This window comes from Tetrahymena thermophila (assembly GCF_000189635.1).
Source record: "Tetrahymena thermophila SB210 genomic scaffold scf_8254034, whole genome shotgun sequence".
Taxonomy (NCBI): Eukaryota; Ciliophora; class Oligohymenophorea; order Hymenostomatida; family Tetrahymenidae; genus Tetrahymena; species Tetrahymena thermophila.
In genome coordinates, this window is record NW_002476025.1 from 33,194 (window position 1) to 55,673 (window position 22,480).

The 22,480-nt window shown below is 22.9% G+C and overlaps 7 protein-coding genes across 7 annotated transcripts; 3 read left to right on the top strand and 4 right to left on the bottom strand. All coding sequences in view use genetic code 6, as the record gives it.

Annotated features, from left to right (window-relative positions):
* Positions 1-292: 292 nt before the first annotated feature.
* On the bottom strand, positions 293-2,205 carry TTHERM_01123900 (transmembrane protein, putative; the record flags this gene model as incomplete). Its single annotated transcript, XM_001030170.2, has 2 exons — positions 293-393; positions 504-2,205. The coding sequence occupies 2 exons, from the start codon at positions 2,203-2,205 to the stop codon at positions 293-295; spliced, it is 1,803 nt and encodes a 600-aa protein (XP_001030170.2).
* A 903-nt stretch (positions 2,206-3,108) lies between these two features.
* TTHERM_01123910 (hypothetical protein) lies at positions 3,109-5,552 on the top strand (the record flags this gene model as incomplete). The annotated part of the gene is made up of 2 exons (XM_001030171.1): positions 3,109-4,501; positions 4,561-5,552. The coding sequence occupies 2 exons, from the start codon at positions 3,109-3,111 to the stop codon at positions 5,550-5,552; spliced, it is 2,385 nt and encodes a 794-aa protein (XP_001030171.1).
* A 1,051-nt stretch (positions 5,553-6,603) lies between these two features.
* On the bottom strand, positions 6,604-8,413 carry TTHERM_01123920 (transmembrane protein, putative; the record flags this gene model as incomplete). Its single annotated transcript, XM_001030172.3, has 2 exons — positions 6,604-6,839; positions 6,937-8,413. 2 exons carry the CDS (start codon positions 8,411-8,413, stop codon positions 6,604-6,606), a joined length of 1,713 nt encoding a protein of 570 aa, XP_001030172.1.
* Positions 8,414-9,819: 1,406 nt separating this feature from the next.
* TTHERM_01123930 (drug/metabolite transporter (DMT) superfamily protein) lies at positions 9,820-11,617 on the bottom strand (the record flags this gene model as incomplete). The annotated part of the gene is made up of 2 exons (XM_001030173.1): positions 9,820-10,073; positions 10,132-11,617. The coding sequence occupies 2 exons, from the start codon at positions 11,615-11,617 to the stop codon at positions 9,820-9,822; spliced, it is 1,740 nt and encodes a 579-aa protein (XP_001030173.1).
* A 771-nt stretch (positions 11,618-12,388) lies between these two features.
* On the top strand, positions 12,389-17,497 carry TTHERM_01123940 (FHA domain protein; the record flags this gene model as incomplete). Its single annotated transcript, XM_001030174.2, has 6 exons — positions 12,389-13,678; positions 13,853-13,961; positions 14,014-14,466; positions 14,834-14,998; positions 15,048-17,005; positions 17,153-17,497. The coding sequence occupies 6 exons, from the start codon at positions 12,389-12,391 to the stop codon at positions 17,495-17,497; spliced, it is 4,320 nt and encodes a 1,439-aa protein (XP_001030174.2).
* A 1,391-nt stretch (positions 17,498-18,888) lies between these two features.
* On the top strand, positions 18,889-19,511 carry TTHERM_001123949 (sugar efflux transporter for intercellular exchange protein; the record flags this gene model as incomplete). Its single annotated transcript, XM_012800641.1, has 2 exons — positions 18,889-18,924; positions 18,981-19,511. The coding sequence occupies 2 exons, from the start codon at positions 18,889-18,891 to the stop codon at positions 19,509-19,511; spliced, it is 567 nt and encodes a 188-aa protein (XP_012656095.1).
* A 1,244-nt stretch (positions 19,512-20,755) lies between these two features.
* TTHERM_01123950 (ubiquitin-conjugating enzyme) lies at positions 20,756-22,107 on the bottom strand (the record flags this gene model as incomplete). Its single annotated transcript, XM_001030175.3, has 6 exons — positions 20,756-20,793; positions 21,198-21,266; positions 21,373-21,576; positions 21,701-21,787; positions 21,988-22,015; positions 22,078-22,107. The coding sequence occupies 6 exons, from the start codon at positions 22,105-22,107 to the stop codon at positions 20,756-20,758; spliced, it is 456 nt and encodes a 151-aa protein (XP_001030175.2).
* Positions 22,108-22,480: the final 373 nt, after the last annotated feature.

Below are 22,480 nucleotides of genomic sequence, written 5' to 3' on the forward strand. Positions count from 1 at the left end.
ACAATTAATATATAAAAATATTTAATTTTAATTTATTATAAATGATTATAAATGTGAAAAGCCTTTTTTTCAAATATTATATAAACTATATGTGCAATTATTTGCATTAAGAGGAGACTAAGGCTTTTGTAGATTATTAGATAATTGATAAATTAGTATTAATATATTAACATAATAAGGTTTATTTGATTATTTTTTATTTTGAAAATTTATTTTTATTTATTAATTCGATTCAGAAAAAATGGATCTAGTAGTAATTAAATTCTTTATTTAAATTAGATTTTCACTTATTTCAACTTTTCTTTTAGTTTTGCTATTATATAAAATACTATCCTAAAATTATAGAGAAAAGACCTGGAAGAATCAAAGCATAGCCCAAACATGTGAGACCCTCTTTTATAAAAATATATTTTTATTAGAAAAGTTTAGTTTAATATAAAATTAAATGGTTATAATAAAATTTTAATTTTTTTTATATGATAGATATTTATAATTGTATTTACCTGGTAAAATTTAAACACCCAGAGCTTATAGAGCTAATGTACTAATAATAGGCTCAAATAGTTATGCCGTTTAGGGCACTAAAGGGACAAATACTTTGCTAACTATAAACATAGATACAAAACTACCCATACCTAGCAATATCGACATTAACAAAAAACTTACAAAGTTTTATTCTGTAAATAGCCCATACCAACCCCATGATGGATCTTTGACAAAATCCATACCTGAAAAAAAGTAACTTAGCAAAGTAAGATTAAACATATTCAAAAAGAACGTTAGAATTGTATTAAGGTGGGTAGGAAATACTTCTCTTGCTGCAGCTTAGTGCTTAGCCAATTTAGACATCAAGAAACTTACAAAAAGACTAGAGCCATTACCAAAAAGTACTCTTTACCAGTTAGGCCTGTGGATGAATTTAGTCATTTTATAGTGGTATGCTGATGGAGGTAAGTCAGATGCATCAAAAAAAATGTTATCTGCAAGTACAAAAGTGACACCCATAGTGGTAATAATGCCACCAAATATTTCTATATAGTGAATTTAATCTTTTTTGATCACTCTTTAAAGAAATAGGTAAAAATTGACAAGATTTCCAAGTATAATAGCATGAGAAACATAAGTCCACTCAAAACAAAACAAAGTAAAACAAAACCAAGTTGATTATGTAAAAGAGCTTAAAAATAACTTTTTTAAATTTTCTGGTTTCATAATATATGAAATACTATATTTAGCTTTTACTTTCTCATCTCCTGTTCTAAACTCGTACTATGCAAAAGGAATCATCAAAAAAAATTACATGAAGAACCTCCATGCTATACGTAAATATTTTTCTGCAGGCATATATTAAATCCAGGAAGGAATTATCCCATTTGCAAGTGTACCAAGAAATAACAAACACCAAGCATATTAAATATTTACATTTTGATAAACTGGCTTAAGTAGAATAGGTTTTTTAAAATATCTGCTTACTTTATTTATATCGTTTGTAAGTTAATTAGTGATTTCAACTTTTTAGACTTATCCTTCTTTATCTTTAAACAACAAAGAATCTTCTCTTACTTCGCAAATATCTTCAACATGAAATGCAAATCCACTACCATACACAACTGATGTTTTAGGCTTTCTTTAAATGTAAGAATCGCTGCTTGGTCTTGCTGAGGGTAAATCTTACTCTCTACAGTCATATTAATCAATACTAAATTTATCAATGTTTGTATCAGATATACTACCTCTTGGGTCCTCTGCTATGACTTTTAAAGGCTAACCGCTTGCTATAGTAGATTTCTTTGTATATATTTATTAGTAAGTCTCATAATTTTTTTGTTGCTGAGGCACTGTAAGGAAGCTAGTTTTTAGCTATTACATTTCTATATTTTGTGGTTATATGATCTCTATAGAATCCTCTTATGGGTATGGAATGAGATCTTTATTCTAAATCTTTTAATAGTAGAAGATTGATTTAGGAAGTTCTTATCTTCCATCTTGTCTTAAGCTTTCTTGTTGCAAATTATGGGTATTTACAGGTTGAATATCTTATTACTTATTTATTTGCTAAACTTGTTTATTATTTATATTATTATCTTCTTCAATTTAAGTCTAAGATGAGCTTGTCACATATATAAATGGAGTCTTCTAATCACTTACATCTTATGGATTAGCTTGGTTTTTATCACTAAAAATGTAATTTTCTTAAACTTTCATTTTACTTTTAAGAAAATATGATGTGTTTTAATTAAATTTATTATAAAATTTCTATGTATAAATTTTAACATTTTTGTAATAAATCAGTTTATATATTTCAACTTAAAATCAATTATATCACTAAAAAGCCTTTATGAAGCATGTCTCAACAATATGTCTATATAATAGAAACTAAATACTATTTTCAATCACTGCATATTTAATCTGATTAGCCAAGATGTTCCTTTACCAACTTTACTATTTTTGGAAATAAATTATAAAATTTAAATTAGTAAACTCATACATTTTATTTGGTTGTTTTTAAAAATTACTAATTATTTTAAAAGATTTTTTAAAAATAAGTTATATATAGCTTTTGTTATATAAAAATAGCTACTACTACTTTACACTTCTCCTAAAATTTTACCAGAAAACAAAATTTATTGCCGAAAAAACTTTTTATGTTTATCTCTTCTTTGTTTTTTTTATATATTTAAAAATTGAAAAAAAATTCTATATTAGTAAATTTAAGATTGTAATCAATCTACATTTATGAAGAGAATTTGAGGTTTTTTTTTCTTTTGAAAAGATGAAATTTAATTAAATAGCTTTAAACTTTTATATTAACTCAAAAGATTAGACTGTTTTTGATATAATTACTTGTATTTATTTACATTTATAACATCTATTTTAAATTTTGTTATAAAATTTAAGCAATTTAACACAAAAGATATTTAATAATTTCAATTTGATTAAGATAGATTGGATTTATTTAATTTTTTTATTTGTTTCTAGAAAAATTGGCTTGACTTATTAGAAAGAACATATGCTCAAAAAGATATTTATTTATTTTCTGGTGATATAATAAATCAAAAGTAAGTATTATTGATTAGAAATATCTAAATAAATTAACAAATAAAAGAAATGGATTTTATAAAGGAAAATAAAGGCAAAATTTTAGTAGCAGTTGCAGCAGTTGGTGGATTATTGTGGATTTAATCAAGAAATAGTAGCATCCCTGATTAGATTACCAAATTGATTAACTCCTACATAGAAAAGAGAAAAAATGTGACTGAAGAAGATATGAAAAAGGAAGATATTATCAAGTTAAGAAAGGAAATCAGCTATATTTTAAAGCAATTTGTCTAAAAGGGTAAAAACAAAGAAGAAAGAGAAGGCTAGTACATAGAATTTTACATTACATTTTTCTAGATTTTTTATAAGCAAATTAAAGAATTGTCTGATGATCAATAGCAAATGAAAGGTTTAATAGAAGGATATAGAGATATCATGGGTTCATTTTTGCAGATATCTTTATTAGGAGATTCTCTTTTTGAATCAAACTAGGATAACAAATTTAGTGTGTAGGAATGTTTTTATTAGCTTTTTACAAATGGCGAAATTGAAGAAAAAATAGATACTATTGATTTCATTTTTTCTTCTCTTCATTTTATCAGAGAAGAAGATTTAGTAAATTTTGTAGACTCTAGAATTATGGTTAATCAAGATTTAAAGTTTAACTTTTTAACAAAGCTTATTCGTCATTCTCATACATGCTTGAAAATAATTTCTAATCCTGAAAATAGACTTTCAAACTCAGATTTCTACTTCTCAAAGTTCTATTTTGAAATGATTGGAGATATTAAATTTCTTAAACAACTTTAACCTCTCAATCTTATTCAATCTATGACTTTATTTAATGCTTATTGCTCTAACTTTAACAAAAATCTAGAATTATTTATCTTAAAAGAAACATTTATGCTCAAATGGTAAAAACTCATTTAAAGCATTTTAAGCAACTAAGAATATATCAAGCAATTATCTAACGAGTAAGACTCAGCAAAAACACTAAGCGAAATATTCAAATAACTTGCTTTTTCTCTTTTCAACTTCACTATTTCCTTTAATATAGAAGAAAAGCAACTTGATACCTATACAGAAACCTTTTAACAGCGTATTCTTCCTTTTAGCTCAGTATTATTGTTAGCTGAAGAAACCCTCAAAACTATGGATTGCTTCTTAAAGAATTTGAAAAAATTAGGTTTGATTAATAAGCACAAAAACACCTTCATGACTATTATACATGATTTCTTATTAACTCTTGTATAATTTTATGATAAAAATAACTGCTCTAATTACATTAATATCTTTATATTATCGATATCATTAATGATTATCAATTGTCATAATTAAATACCAAGTAGCAAAACAATAAACTAATTTTGGGCATCAATCTACTTGCCTAAAGACTGCAGTCTATAAATTGTATCTGAGACATTTTTCAGAATGAGCTTAGTTCAATTCTTTGAAATGACAGGTAATTTTTCATACTACATATACATTTATATTAATAAATAAAATTTTCATTTAAAATAGGTTTAACTACTTTTATTGAGTCACTCATTAAATATTATGAACCTGATATGCAAAAAAAAATTAAAGTATTATTGCAACTACTCAACAATAAGAGATACAACTTTAACAGACTAAGAATTATTGGATATCAATTTGCAATATTATAAAGTGATTTTGAGGATTAAGTTGTACAAGAAAATATCACTAACTAAATTTTCAAAAAGACAAATAAAGATAACAAGGCTTGTATTTTTTCATTGATTAACATTGGTGAAAAAATATTTACCCCTCTTCATTACATTAATTAAATCGATGTTGAAACTGACATTAGTGATAATGAAGAAAAATAAGAAATTTCCCAATAAATAGAAAAGTATACATAGGAGTGTATCTAATATTTAATTAACGTTTTCTAGTTATCAAAGGAAAAAATAAGTATTGAAGATATGCTAACCTATGCAAGAAATGGAATTCATAGTAAACTTACTCTAGAATAGATTAAATCTGTAGCAGAAGAAGACGATTAAAATAATACTTAAATAAAACAAGGTATCGTATTGAATAACCAAATGGAATTATTCTTTGATAAGCAGATGGTCTTTTAAGGTTTTGAACTCACATAATTAAACTAAGATATGAGTTTGATATTTTATGATACTTTGGATTTCGTTAAAGAAATTTAATACAGACTATTTACTAAAAAGTTCTTTGTTGATTATGCAGTTACTTGCTTCTTTAAAAATCCCTTGATTATTACATAAATACACACTCATGCATTAGTGTTATATGAATTGATGATTGATTTCATTTATGAATATTTAATTAAAAATCCTGAACATGATAACCAAGATATTGATTATCTAAAAGACTAATTGTGTGACGACAACACTGTCTTCAGTACATTAAAAAAAGATTCTTTATTATTTATTGAAGGTAATTAAACAGCAAAAAGCATCACAGAGTAGCTATTAAAAAGGGTTGAAGCAAGACTTGAATAAATTTCAAAACTTTGAAATAAAAAGTTAAAATAAAAATTTTTCAGTTAAAGTTTAAAATTAGATTGAAAAGTAAGCAAACTAAATTTATTAATAAATTGTCGAATTAAAATATTTTAAATAATAAATAGTATTTTATGTTATTTTTTATTAGTTAATTTTAAATAACTTCAAACATAATTTTAATTTAGCTAATTAAATTTATTTAACTGTTATTTAATTATTTTCAAAATTTAATTAATTCTAAATTCATAAAACTATCAAAAATACATTTTCTCTAGCTAATTTTAATATTGATTCATTTGATAAAAATACAAATTTTAAAGTCGCTATAAAAAATATTTGAAAAATTAGAAATTTTAATTTATTTATAAAATCTTAATAAAGAGCTTCCAATTAAAATAATAAAATTATTTTTTTAATTAACTAAATAATAAACATTTAGAATAAAAAAAGATTTTCAAATAAAAAACAAGATTAAAAATTAATTTATTGATTTAAATTATTTACTAAGAAATCTTATTAACTTTTATAAATGTTAAACAGTCTGATTTACTTTTGTATTTTAAATCTTTAAATTTTAAAATTATATTTACTAATAATATTACCAAAATTAAATATTGTTAAATTTCAAAAAAAAAATTTGGAATTAAAATGGATTAAAATATAAATTTTAGAATCACAGTGAAAAAAGTTTGAAAAAGGATTGATTAAAATTTATTTTTTAATAGTAAACGAACTTCTATTTAAAATAAAAAATCTATTTTAATTAATTTAAAAAATAGAACTTAAACAAAATATTTTAAATGTTGAAGGAGGATAAATAAATAAATAAATAAGTTGGTTATCTTTATTAAAAAGTAAGTAGTGAGTAAAAAAGACAATAATTATAAATATATATATACAAAATTAAGAAATAAGATGAAATATTAATTTATTGATTGATTGTTGATTTAAATTATTTAACTAAAACATTTTACTAACTTTTAAAAATATTCAATTATCCTTTTTACTTTTGTTTAATCCTTCTGAATGAGATGCTTATCTTTAATAAATTTTTAAGCTTGATTCATTTTAAATTTTTTTCTAACTAAGCAGCACTTTTATCAGTTTACTAATAAATGGTCTCTTCTCTTTTTTGCTAATCTTAGAGCTCCTTTATCTTCTTTTGAAGCTACTCAATAATTTCATGTCTATTTTCTTCATTTTATTTTTGATTCTTCTTTTCATTTAATAAGAACTAACCTAAATTTATTACAAATAAACCAGGTAGAATAAAAACGTAACCGATACAAGAAAGGCCCCCTTTATTAATAAAGTAAATATTTTAAATTTTGTAAAATTTTATATTATTTTTGTATGAAATATGTATCTATAAATAATTTATTTTTGGTTAATTTACCTGGTATGATTTGAACACCTACCAATTGAAGGATTATTGTACTGAATATAGGTTCAAATAAGCTGATAGTGGCTGGAATAATAGGCTTGAAAATTTTATTAATTAATACTGAAGTGATGAAATTACCCATACCTAAAATTATACTCATAAACAGAAATCCACTAAATTACTCACTACTGAATAAACCAAGGCATCCCCAAAAAGAATCATGAATCAAGTCACTACCTGAGAAGAAATAGCTGCTCATTGTCATATTAACAGAAGTAAATGCAAAAATCAAAGCCTGATTTAAGAAAGGAGGATAAGTTTTACCTGACTCATCTCTGTGATTCTACATTCTAAAAAGAATGTAACTAACTATAAGTGTAGTTACATTACCAAAAAGTAATCTCTACCAAGGTTTACGATAATATACTTTAGCATTTCTATAATTTACTGTAGAGGGTGGTGCTTCTGATGGATCATACATCAAAGTATCAGCAAGAACGCAAAGCACACCAAAAATGACCATTGCTTAACCAGAACTTTCATAATTATGATTTTCTTATTTTTTAATAATTCTATTAATACTGAAACAAAATGGAATTAATGCAGATAACACTAAAGAATGGGAAATGAAATTCCAATCTTGTGCAAATAAAACCATAGTAAATTGAATAGATAGGGAGCATGATGCTAAGTAAACCTTTTTCATATTTTCTAATTTGAATATATATGAGAAAGAATATTTGTGTTGATTAGCTTCAGGTAAATTTCTACGCTCATACAATAAAAAAGGAATCATCATAACTGCTTACATAAAGAAACGCCAAGCAATACGAAGATATTTTTCAGCTGGAATTGACATAATCCAAGGAGGTATACAAGCTGCATTTATAGTAGCATAGAAAACTAAAAACCAAGCTAGATATGGGTTGACTCTTTCGTAAAAGGGTTTTGATACTTCGAGGATTTTTTTCTCTGCTTCAACATCTATTTACTTTATGAGTTCAGGACCTATACCATACTAACCAATTTCTTAATCTCCTCTTTTAATGAGAACTTTATCCTCTTAAATTTCTATATCATCGAAAATATCAAAATTGCAATTTAGTCCAGAGCTAGTAACAAATGTTCCTCTATTTTGGTTTTGCTTTGCCAATCTATTTGTTATCAACATATTATGGAACTCGGTCAATCGCTTCTAATTTTCAGGGTTTAAAGTTTGAATTTATTCATTAACTTAACTTGGCTAACTAATTTTATCACTTTCCCTAAAGAAAAATATTTTTTCCGATTGCTTGCGTGCATCCTAATTATGGTTGAAATCTGTGTTTGACTTTTTAATAGTCATTTCAATTGAATTATTCCTATCATAACTAGTATTTGTATTTGGTTATAAATTAAGAGAATGGAAATGGTTTAGGTTTTCCTTTTAATCTTAGGAGCTATCTTTATCATAAAATTAAGACTTTGGAGCTTCAGCTTGCTTTGACATGTCACTTTTTAGCTAGAAAGTTATTTCGAAAAATAATAGAAAAGTGAGTATTTTTCTCTTTAAAAAACTAGATATTTATTTACAAATAAATAATTACAGACTATAACCATTTAGAAATTTTAATAGTAGTATAAAAAATTTAATTTTTACAGTCAAAAATAAATAGTATTTCTTTATTCATATCTCTATCTTTAATCATTCAATCAATCAACCAATAAATCAATACAATATATTTCTATTTCCTAAACAATTATATTGGTGATTCATTCATTCATTGTGTTTAAATCATTTAGTGAATTTTTATCTATTTCTTCTTTTATTTAATTAATGTTAATTCATTCATTTTTTTCAAGTTTGACTGTCACTTTCTTTTATATTTTTATTTTTTTTGTTTTAAATTTTATTTTTTTTATTTGGCACATTTTAAGTATAAAATATCTTCTATCTATCTAATTTCTATCTTAAATTTATTAAAATATTAATGAATTTTATTTTTTACAAACTTTTAAAAATTGTATTTCTACATATTTATTTTCTTAAAATAAATAAATAACTAAAGTATCATTAAAATCATTTATTGTTTTTATCTAAAATTAATAACTTATTTTATAAAGCCATACTAAATATATTATGAAAAAGGTATCAATATAAAGCAAATAATAATATTAATATATAACACTTCACATAAATAATTAAAATTCCAATAATTTTAAAAAACTATAAGCATGAATTTTTTTTTTAAATTAACATATACATAGAACAGTAAAAATAAAAAACAATTTAAAGATATAAAATAAATTAAAAATTTGTTTATAGAAAACTCTGATTAACAACACGTTTATTAAAAGTTTAAATTGTAATTTATTAGTTTATAATTAAATAAATAATATTGCTTGACATATTTATTTCTAAATAACTTTTTAACGGTTAAAACAAATTTGATTTAAGTATTCTAAAAGCATAAAAATACTTAATAAGCTCATGTATATAATTTTATGCTTATAACTGCTAAATAAAATTCTTTAATAAAGCTTCATTTGTTATGTTAGCAAACATTTAAATTCTTATTAAATTATTTAATAATTTAAGCACTTTTTAATATTAGAATATAAAGTTAATTCAAGGAAATATGGAAGTTAAATTTAAAAATATAATATAAAATTTAGAAGATTACGATTATAATTGTTATTATAATTACTATTTTCAATAGATATGTAATTTCTGTTAAATTATTTAATTAAAATGTTATTTTATTGTGCTTATGCTTATAAGTATGATTTTATTTATATCAATTAAGTTTTTAGCTATTTAAAAAGGAAAAATTATTTATTTACAGAAAAATTAAATAAGGTGAACTAGATTATGTTGTTTTTTTTTAATTTTCCTAACAATTATATTTTTAAAAATCAATTAATTGGTTTTTTAGAGCCTATTGATTTAACGCTATCATTATTTTCGCTATCATTTTCATCATCAGAGTCACTACTCTATATAATTTCGTGCATCTGTAAAGCCTCTAGTCTATTTATTTCTTCTTATAATTGTTCTTATATTTTTATTTCTTCATCTTATTTTCTCCTAACACTTAATAAATGTTAACCTAATACAATTACAAAGAGCCCAGGAACAATAAAGACGTAGCCTAAACACGCTAAACCTCCTATTTTATTATTTAAGAAATAAATTTAAATAAGTTCAAAAAATTTTTAAAATATTACTTGGCATAATCTAAACACCTGCTATCTATAAAACTATTGTGCTAAATATTGGTTCAAATAGAGAAATTGTTGCAGGTACAATTGGCTCAAATAGTTTATTAATTAACACATTTGTTATAAAATTGCCCATACCAAGAATTATAGTCATAATTAAGAAACCACTGAATTCTTCACTGTTAAAAATACCAAGCCATCCCCAAAATTCATCATTAAACAAATAATTTCCTGCAAAAAAATAACTACTCATAGTCATATTTATAGAGGTAAACAGAAAAACGAGAGTCATAGATAAAAACTGAGGATATATTTACCTAGACTCTGCCTAGTGCTTTGACATTTTAAACATTAAAAAACTAACTAAAATAGATGTTAAGTTGCCTATTATCAATCTTTACCATGGCTCACGAAAATAAACATATGTGTTGCTATAGTTTTTAGTTGAGGGTGGAGCTTCTTTAGAATTATAAGTAAGAGTATCTGCAAGGATACAAAAAACTCCAAATATAACCATTGCTTAACCACCATACTCGTAATCATGATTTTCTTCTTTATTTAAACGTCTATGAATGCTGAAAAATAATTAACTAAGCCCAGAAAGTACTAAAGCATGAGATATAAAGTTCCATTCAAAAGCAAATAAAACCATAGTAAACCAAATAGAATTTGTAAATGCAACCATAAAAACTTTCTTAATATTTTCTAATTTAAAAATATAACTAAATTCATACTAGTACTTTTTATCTTCAGGGATATTTCTTCTTTCATATAAGAGGAAAGGGATCATCATGAATGTTTGCAAAAAGAATCTCCAAGAAATACGCAAATACTTTTCTTCAGGTACAGACACAATCCATGGAGGAATACAAGCACCATTTATAGCTGCATAAAATACTAAAAACCAAGAGAGAAAGACAGGAATACGTTAATAAAGTGGCTTTTAAATATTAGATATATTTTATTTCGTCTCCTAATCAAAGAAAGCTATCATATTAGGACCTATTGTATATCTATTCACTTAATCGCCTATTTTTACTACAAGCTTTCCATCATCAATTTCTTATACTTTATCAATCATATCATCAAAATTAAAATTCAGAGCTGAAGCCTACAAAATAGATTATCTCTACCTATGTTTATTATGTATATTCTATATTAATTAGCTATGAAATTCGCTTAAACGGTTCATATTGGCATTACTCAATCTTCTAAAGCTACTTTTTTTCATATTCGTATTAGTCAGAGAGTGCATATGAAGTATGCTATTATGTTCTTCTTTTTCAACAAAATCTTATAATTTTTCTTAAGACTTCTCCCTATTATGGATAGTTGTCGAAAAATTATGCAAAAATTACTATGAATCATGTTAGTCATGTTTATCAAATTTATGTGCAATAAAAGGAGAGTCGCTATTAAATTTATGATGAGACGGACTATGAGCATGTGGATTCGAATTTCTTTTGCTTATGCCAATTTATTCTTATGACATCTAAATTTAAAAATTAATCCTTTTTATATATTTTCTGAAATTTTTTAAGTAATAAATAATATTGATTGATTGATTATTATAATAACACTTCAGTAATTAATTTTTTTTTTTTTAATTTTATAAGTATTTCAATTAGTGACAATTTTTTAAACTCTTAGAAATTTCATAGCTTAATTTTTATGCTTTAATAAAATTTTTTATTTCTATTTAATCTAATTATAATTACTTTATTTATATGAAATAAATAATTATAAAATTTTTAAAAATAAGATAGATATCAGTCAAATCCATCTATCAGTCAGTCATTCTGTCATTTCTCACCTCAAAATTTTTACTAATAAATCTTAACTTAATTAATTTGTCTGTTTTAGATTCTAAAAAAAATATCTTCAAAGTATTTTTAAAGACACAGAAATGATTTTAATAATTGTGCTTAATTATTTTTCATGGAAATTAGAAATGAGTTCAACACTCTGTTTTTTATTTTATCAAAATCAAAAAGGAAAAAGTTTTTAATAGTCTATTAATTTAATATAATTAATATAATATAATGTATTCATAGCTCTGGGATTTTGCCAATTAAAAGAAAGAATTTAAGTCTTTAGCTTTTTTTATATTTTTTATTATTCAAAAAGAATTTCATACAGAAATAAATTAAACACATTATTTATTTTCTTAGTATTAGTATTAAAAATAAATCATACTCAATTATAAAGCATAATAATATAGGTAGACTGACTAAAATTTTATAGGCAGAAATCAGACTTTGTTATGGATACATTTGATTAAACTCAGTTATTTGTTAGGCTGAGGAAAATCCTCCCAAAGAGCCCTCTGGATTGGACATGCCAGGAAACTATAAAGTTTATTTAGTTTGCAAATATGTCCATTTATGAAGCTCATTTCGCAAAGAAATAAGTTGATGGTAAAAAAATGATAAAATCTTACTCAGCATATAATTATGAAAAATTTAAGGATAAAACTTAAGTGCCTAGTCTTTTACATTATCAAAAATTTTTAATATGGACGCATATACTAAAAGAAAATTATGATAAGTTTTTATAAAGCGTTAATGCTCATAAACATTTATTTGATCATAGTAAATATTCCCCTTAATAATAAAATTAAATTATTTCAATTAAATATTCAAATTCGATTACTCTTTCACCTTAGACTTCATAAAAAAATGGTTAGCTCTCAAATCAATCAAGTGCATAGTCAAGCACTGCAAATAAAATTTAAGGCAATAAAGGTGTGTTTGAATTCCCAGAAGATGCAAGCAGTAATCTAAATAATAGTGGCAATTTAAATTTGAGCTCAAATTCATTATCAAACTAGCCTCAGTAGCCAAACTAAGGATAAAATGATTAATTTGTATTAGCTCAATATACTCGTAATCCAAATAATGAAATAAATTAATCTAATAGCTAGAATTTCAAGTAAAGTGTATAAAGCAGTACCTACAATTCTACCAGCAATAATAGTTCTTAGCAATTAAGTTAGCAATCTTTTTAGGAAACAAATGATATCTTTAAGAAAATCACTGAAAATTTTGCATAGCCAGAACAGTTATCTTTAAAATTAATGGAGATGATAGAGGAAAGTAAGGGAAATAAAAAATTTTAACCAAGTAAGACTCGCTTATTTTCGAGATGCATTAAGACAACTGAACGCCAAAAGAAAAAAATGATTGAATTAATTGAAAAGTTATCATCAGAAAAATGTTTTCTGATGTGGAATACTCGTATGGTTCATTCTCTTTTGCAATTAATTTCATTTAATACATTATTCCCTATTGTTGAATAATGGGGTTTAGATGGTTTTATAATTTAGTTAGTACTTCCTTTATACTCAGTACGCTAAATAGAGCTAGCTTTTGAATGCAAGCATGAAGATACTGAGAAAATATTTTGGCTCTCTGATATTTTCAATGCTATTAAATACACTGAGCAGTATTAGTTTTTTAGCAGTTCCTATAAAGTAGATCCTTTAAATATTTCCTCCTTGTCATCATCTGGAGGACTACAGGATAAGAGTAAAGATAATATTCTCTATTAGCAAGTAATAATATCTCATTAAATTAACTTTAAATATATTGCTAAGCTAATTCCTAACTTTATTTAAACTAATTTTTAGTAACGAGATCAAGAAAACATTTATTTCAATAATAAATTAGAATAAATTTATTATTATTTTTTTAAAAATTTAAAATGAATTTTAATTTTAATTAATTAGATTTAAAATCTCATGAATAATAACAATAACAACCTGAATTCTTCCTTAATATTAAATATTCCTCCAAAAAAACTGAGTATTGACACTCTAGATTCAAATGATCAGTCAGGTAATTTTAAAAAGTGTTTTAGCAGTTATTTATATATTTTTTTTAAAAAAAGCTTCATAAAATTTAGATAAGCAATATTTGAATGATATGAGTAGTAAAAAAGAAAATTGGTAGCATAATTCATCAAATTTAACTCCTAATTTAAAGTAAAAATAAGAATAACCTTCTTTTATGATATCTAACTAAGAGGCTAATAAAGGAAATAGAAAAGGAAGTGAAGAATTTACGTTAGCCACAACAGCAAACCATCAAAGCAATTAAAAACCTTAACAATAATAATAAGTAGAAGAAAAAAATAGTAATTTAAGTCATGTAGAGATAAAAGAGTCTATAGATTAGGATCCAGCTTCTGCATAAAATATTCCTGGCAATCCCGAATTTGGTGAAAGTGTATTTTACCCAGAGAGCATTATTTAAAATAGTAGCTAGTAAAAAAAAAGAATAAGTATTAATTTCAATAAAAAAGAAAAAACCAGTAGAGAATCAATCACTTTAAACAGCTTATGTAAACAAATTTTACAAATATTTCAAATTAAACTTTGATTAAAATTTTTATTTAAAAATCTTATTTATTTAAGTTAAAAAAATAGCTAATTAGCTTTGAGTTAAGATATAATATTTTTGTATTTTAAAACTATGAAAAGCTCTTTAAGCTAAAATAATACTCAATATGTTCAATTAAAAGAATGTTCAAATTACTTTATTATGATAATATAATAACAGTTTTATTAAAATAATATTCATATAGCTTTTTTTAAGTAGCATCCAATTTTTTATTCAAATTATTTTCTAATATTTTATAAAAATAATTTAATAATAGCTTAATTAATTAATTAAAACAATATTCTGATGGTTTTATTTTATTTTAATAGAAGCTAAAATTCAAGAAATTCAAACAAATTAAGATTCTTAGTTTGCCGAAAGCACGATTCTAATAGAAACAGATAATTAAATGTAAAACACCTTTAATGTAGGTTTAGATATAAATAGATGTTAAAGTGAATCTATTCAATACTTTAATCCACCATCTAACTAAAGTATTTTAGAATATTTTTTATATTTATAAAATTATAAAAATTAATATAGCGAAAAATTCTATGCTTCAGACAATAGAAGAAAAAGATAAATCAGCTGAATCATAATCTTTGGCAGATAGTATGATGAATTCTACGAAGATGTCTTCAATTCCGAATGTGGCAAATAAAGATAAAAAATTTATAGAATCAGGTGTTTTTGCAGGTACTTAGACTAATTAGGGTAAAATGCAAAAAAATATAGTAGATGTATTAGGAACTTCTACTTATATTCAAAATAGCAAATAATTGTAAAACTAGGAGTAATTTTAAGAATCAGTTATTTTAACTAATAGTAGCTGCTCTAACAATTATAATAGTTAGCCTCAAAATAATAAAGAAGATAAAATTTTTTCTAAAACCGATAATTGTGTAACACCAAAAAATTTATAAAATGTTTTTGCTGATTCCGTAATGCTGACTTCTGATTAGCAAATGAATGATTCTAATTTTCCTAAAAGCAATCCTTCTTTATCATATTAAAAAACATAATCTATTACAGCTGCTTAATTATGCTCTTAGGGTTCTATGGTATCCACTCCTATACAATCGGGAGCAAATAATTAAATTAGTGAATTTTGTGATTCTGTTCTTATTGAACCAACATAGACTCATTTTGGAAAGGGTAAAACTTAAAATCAGGAAGAGCAATTATAAGAATCTATAATTTTACCTTAAAACAACATGAACAATATTAATAACAATTAATTTTAAGACTCGGTGACTTTTCCTATACAAAATAATTTTCAAAAAAACTAAATACAAAAACTTTAATAATAAAATTAACAAAAAAATAATGCTTAAAATAAAACAAATAAAATCGAAGATCAGTTCGCAGAATCAACTTTGTGTAATAATAATTTCAATGGTTAATCTTAGTATATTAATTAATTTTAAGAATCTACGCTTATTACTCCACTTTCAGGTAACAACAATTCAAACAATAATTAGAATTATAATAACACTTAAATGCTTAGATAAGTAAGAGGTGTAAGTGAATTTTAAGAATCAACATTAATAAATCCAATTAATTTTAATAAAAATGATAGCAAAAATCAATAACCATCTAATTAATTTTAAGAATCTACACTAATAAATCCTATTTAATAAAATAAAACTGAATAATTTCAGGAATCTACACTAATAAATCCTAAATAAACTAATAAACCTACACAATAATTTTTTGAATCTTAGTATCTAATGAACACGTAAGGAGGAAATGAAAGGGAAAGTGTTTAGCTCTAAGAATCTACTATAATAAATCCTTAACCACAAAAAAGTAATTAGTCAAAATAATCTTTTGTCTAAGATAGAAACTTCCGTTAATCTATAGTGAGAAATGTTAATGGAGAAATAGATTTCAATAAGTCAGTTATTTTTAACAACCAAAATTTATATTGTCAAAAAGCTTAAAATTAAAATAAATAAGATAATTTCTAAATAGAAGATGTTCCATCACCAGCTTAAACTAAGTCAACAGCTAGCACCGAATTAGCTAGCAACAAGCAAAGTTTCAGCCATAACCAAAGTTTTTACCTTGAAGATAGATAGACATAACAATTTTTCAAGCGTCCAAAGAGTAACAAATCATAAGAATATTAGATTTTGATGAATTAATTAGCAAAAAAAACACCTTCTCTAATATTTAATCCATTTGATTTTACTCCTCTTAAAAAATCTTATTGTATGAGAATACGTATTAAATCTCCAGATGGTTCTATTCATATTGATCATAGTGTAACAACTGATGGTGCAACTTTTGGTCGCCATGAAAACAATATTGTGAATTTCCCTAAAGAAAATATGATATCTTCCTATCATGCTGAGATTTTCTTTGATAATTTGTAATTTTATCTTCGAGACAAAGGTTCTAAGCAAGGAACTTTTATTAAAATGAAAGAAATAAGTCTTAAAAAAAATATGCTTATACAACTTTCAGTAAGCTCAGAAATAAAAATACTTGAATTAGATGTATATAATTATTATTATTTTACATTATGTCCTTATTTAATCAATTATATAATAAAACCACCACCAATCAACCAATAAAAAAATTTTTTATACAATAAATTAAACAAAAAATGTAAAAGTTTAAATAAATTTTATAAAAATAAATAGGAAGAAAAAGGCGAAATATAAATTGAAACAAAGACAATTTAAAAAAAGAGCAATTATAATCGAACTTTGGGAGAATAATAGGAAATAAAATTCGGAAGAGATAAAGAAAAATGTGATATCCCAATCAAAGAATAATCAATTAGCGGCATTCATGCCAAGATAGTTTACTCTTAAAAAAAATTTATTATGTATGATTAGGATAGTCTAAATGGTATTTGGTTAAGAATGTCTCAAAAATAAGAGGTTAGTGAGCCGTTCTTAATAACACCTGATTTTTCTTTTAGAATTTGTTTAATAAATATTCAAGTTATAAAGTTATCATAGCCAAAAATGATATAACAATGAAAAAATAAATATACTCATTCATTCTTTAAAATAATAAAAATTAAATATAAAAAGTTATTCATTTTAAATTTTTGAAGTGAATATGCTATGTCTGATAGTTCAATCAATAATCAGCTTTTAAAATTAAATATTTAAGCTTTTCAACCTTCTATCAAGATAATAATACAACAAATTTAAATAAAGTAGTACTAATTCAAATAATTTACAAAAAAAAAAATTAATATAATAATCCTATTTAATTACCACACAAAAAAATAACTCCATTACCTTATATATAGACTTAAAGTATCTATCATATTATTATATTCAAAACTTTGAACATTTATTTTCATAAATTCAAAAGTTCTTTTCTTTTGTATTTATTAAGATACATTTTTATGTTAAAATAGCTAAAAATATTTATTTATTTTTATTTCAAATAATTCATTTTTAACAAAACTTTCTTTAAAATTTGGATTTCAAAATTTTTTGTCAATACAATTTTAATTTTAAATTCTGATTTTATATTTATTTTTTGCATTTAGTCATTAAACTTTATCTGTTTAAGAATTTTAGTAAGTAATTAGTAAAAATTTAATAAAATTTTACTTGCTACAATAAATAAGAAATTAATAATTAGAGGTATTTATATTAAAAAGGAAGAAATTTTGCTTTAAAAAAAAAAAATCTACTTATTATTCAAAAATTTCAATATTTATTCACTTAATTATAAAGCATTAATTTTAGATGCTAAAATAATTAAAAATATTTATTATTTTATTACTTGCTAAACTTGATTCAAACAAGCTAAATAATCTAAATGAATAAAAAAATTAATTTTAATTATTGCTACTTTTTTGCAAAAGATTTTTTAATTTTATTCAACAATAAGTGTAAAATTAATAAAAATTTACAAGTTCAACAAATGAAACAGATGAAAGTAAATTTTTATATGTATATGGACTAGTTAAGAATATAAATACTTTAAGAAAGTAAGGTTTAGTTATAGTCAAGCTCTATCTATCACATATTAAATATTATGATGTAGCTTGCGTTTTGATAAAATTCGCAATATTAAATGCTAAACTAGTAAAATTTCATCACAAAATTGATCTGAAATATTATTTATCTTTGAATAATTAAACTTTTATAGAACTATTTATTAATTTATCTTTTATTAATTAGCATCAAATATACTGATCTTAATAGTTTTAATAATATTAATAAATGTTTGGAAAATTAAAAACTTGCTTTACACTTTTTTAATTTTAAAGTTAACCTATGAAATTAATTATGCACTATTAATAATATAATTAATAAGAATCAATTAAAATTATCTAAAATTGAAATAATTAGTTAATAATATTTGAAAATACAATAAAAGCTAGCAAAATTTGAATTTTTTACAAGAAATGTTCATTTATCAAAATGTTGAGCAAATAGCAGATGTAAATTTCTTTTGATTATGATTATTTATTTGTTAATATCTATAATAAATTATTAGATTTATGCTACAATAAATTGCTTCAACCCAGTTCCAGCATTTTATGAATGTATAAAGTCAAAAAACTATAATGCTATACCTCCTAACTACTATATAATGACAACTGCTATGAATTTTTCATGGGTAATATATGGATTAAAAACTCAAAATGAAGTTCTTAGTACAGTTAGCTTGAAATATTCACTCCTTTTTGCAGCTTTTGCTTTACTTTCAATTTATTTCACTAAATAGTATAAGAAAATAATAACTCTAGTTGCTGTTTTTGCCATCGAATATGTAATCTTGAATATGCTTGAATAACAATATTTAGGAATTTCCTGTACTATTGTTTAATTTATATCAGATTCATTTCAATTTGAGCCAATAGTAACTTATCATACATAATATTTCAAAGTTATTTAAATATTTTTTTATTTATTTAAAGATTCAGGCAATTAAAAATAATAATTCAAGCTATATTAATACTAAGTAATAGATTATTAGTGGTATATCAAGTACTTTATGGACTATGATAGGACATAAAGCCAATGATCCTTTCTTGATTTACCCTAATGGGTATAATTCATTATTGCATTATATACAATTAATATTAGGAATATATTATGGTTTTAAATCAAATAATTCTACAAAGTAAGTTTAAAAAAGTGAATGAGGTAGAAATATAAATAAACAAAAAATTAAATATTAAGTTAAATTTAATGTCAATATCTTTATAATTTTAAAAAATAATATTTATTTGTATTCTTTAAAATGATTAATATTTCTTCAGAATTTATCTCATTATTATATTTTACAATCTCAAGTAACAAATACAATTTATAGAATCTTCTTACATAATATTTTAAAACTTGAAGAAAATATTTTTTTTATCCTAATCCTCTAGAATTTAATTGATAAATAATGTCTTTTAAGCGATTGAACGTAATCTATATTAGCTTAACTTTGATATAAATCTATTCAGTATTATTTAACTATAATTTTCTATCAATTATTTTATAAAATGAGTTTAATTCTATATATTTTAGAATAAGGCATATAAATATTTTATTAAATAACTAGTATTTTTTTAAATACTTTTTATCAAAAAAATTTTGGTTTTCTCAAATATTAATTTAATTTCTAACAGAAATATAAATAAATTATAAATAAAATTAAAAGATTTAGTAAAAATAGATAATTTCTGTATCAAAGTAAATAGTTCTACTAAAATTTAGTAATTTTATTTTAGTATAAATCTAAATAATCAAGATAGATGAGTATTGAAACAATCAAAAGTAAAAAATTTGGTCTTCATTTTCAAAAATTATTTGAAAAATTGATAAGATATTAAAAATGTAAAATTTTTTTTAAAAATGATGAAGTAGATAGCTAAAAAATTTTCTGATCATCAAAAATTTATAAACGTTATTTTTTTAATTATTTTTGTTTTGGCATTATTTATTTATTTATGTATGGAAAGTACTTCTAAAATATGTAAATTTAGTGACATTTAAGAAAATATTGATTTCAATCAACAAGTAAATAATAAGAAATTAATAAATTATGTAAAAAAATTTATGGAATCTAGACATATCTGAAAATAAAGTCATTTAAAAAAATTTATACATAAGATATTGATTGATTGCTACAAAGAAAATATTTATTATTAAGTAAATAGATCGCTATATTCTTATATTATGTTTTTATATAATGCATTAAATGTTTTTGAAAATATTAGTCATATGGATTTCTTTTATGTATGTATGTCTTTAGATAAGTCTTTCAATAAATTTCTTTCACTTTCCTGTAGCATACTTTTAAGTGTATTCCTTGGCTTTTTTAAAAGAAAAAAATGTTATTAAAGTATATTAAATATTTTAAATTATTTAGAGAGTGAGTGAGAGGTTATGAAAATTGTGATTAGTCAGAATTTTAATTTGTGTATTCTTATTTACATGCTTTAATCTGGTTTTAGTTTGGTAAGTAAGATTGATAAAATTTTTGTAAAAAAATTCAAAGCAAAATAAAATAAATTCCTATTAATTTTTTTCGCAGTTTTTAAATTGCAAATTTTGTAGAATAACCCCTTTCTAAATAATATAAAGGATCTTATTTTTTTTGTTTTCTTTTTTATTTTTAATTGCTTTTTAATATATATTATTGCATATCTTCCTCTTCTAAATAATATTAATAATCTCTAAGCTATTCAATTTTTTAAACTATTAGCTAATTTTTTACCTTTTTTCAAAGCATTTTGTTCGTCATTTTTCCATTATTCAGCAGCTTCGTTATTTAAAGGATCATCGGCTATTTAATAATGAAATAATATATGAAAAATGCACATAGTAACTATTATAATCTCTTTTTTATTTGCTTATGTATTTATATTTTTAAGTAATATATGAGTTTTTACGGTTGGGGGATGAAAGGAGAGCCTAAATAGAGAGGAGGACAGAACGAATTTAGAGGGCAGGAGACCACTTATCTTTCAAAATATCTAAACAAATTCTACCAAGGTTATCAATATTAGGATGATAAATCTTGGTGCAGAAAATAACTTTGGGAGGATTCATAGGATATTATTCGGGTAATAATAATTCAGCAGTGAAGATACCACCTAATTGATTATTAAGAAATAAAATAATTTTTAATTGCATCTATAAACTATTCCAAAAAAAATATATTCTTAGTTTTTAATTTCATTTGATGTAAAATATATCTTAAAGTAATATTTTATATACCAGCATAAGGAGTGTTATCAGGACCTTGAATCTTTACGTAGAAGTGACGGAAGTTGTCCTTATTTGGAACTACATCAATACCAGGGACTATTATATAAAATAACTTAAGTTATTGAATTGATATTGAGATATATTAATTCGTTTGATGCATTTTTTTATTTATTTTCAAAATAATTGTGGCATTTTGCATTTAATATGTTATTTAAGCTTTTATTTCTCATTAAATAACACATAATTATATATTTTGAAGAAAAAGTATATATATTTTAAATTTAATGTCAGTTCACCTTGCTCTGTTTGAAGCTTTTGAGTTTCCTAAATAGATATATAAAAATAATCAATATTTATTGTAGGATTTAAAAAATGCTTTAAATTACTTTCATAATTCTAGGAGTAGGGCCAGCCATTTCAGATTATTTTATTTATTTATTTCTTTCTTTATTTATTTGTATTTTCTTACTTAAATATATTGGAATAATTATTTTTATTATATATTTTTAATTAATTAATTTAAAGACTTCTCCCTTTTATTATCTATATTTTAATTTAAACTATTCTTACGAGCAATCATGCAATCAATAAATAGTAAACATTATTATAATGCAGAAAATTAGGTGATTTTCCATACACTTGTTTCTAATTTTATTCATGTTTTAGCCATTTGAAAGTATTATTTGATAATTCATAAAGTCTTAAAACCATTTTTATCTAAAATAAGAATCCAAAAACGCACCTACTTAAAAAAAAGCATTTTTTTTAAAGCTTTGTATTTGCTTTAAT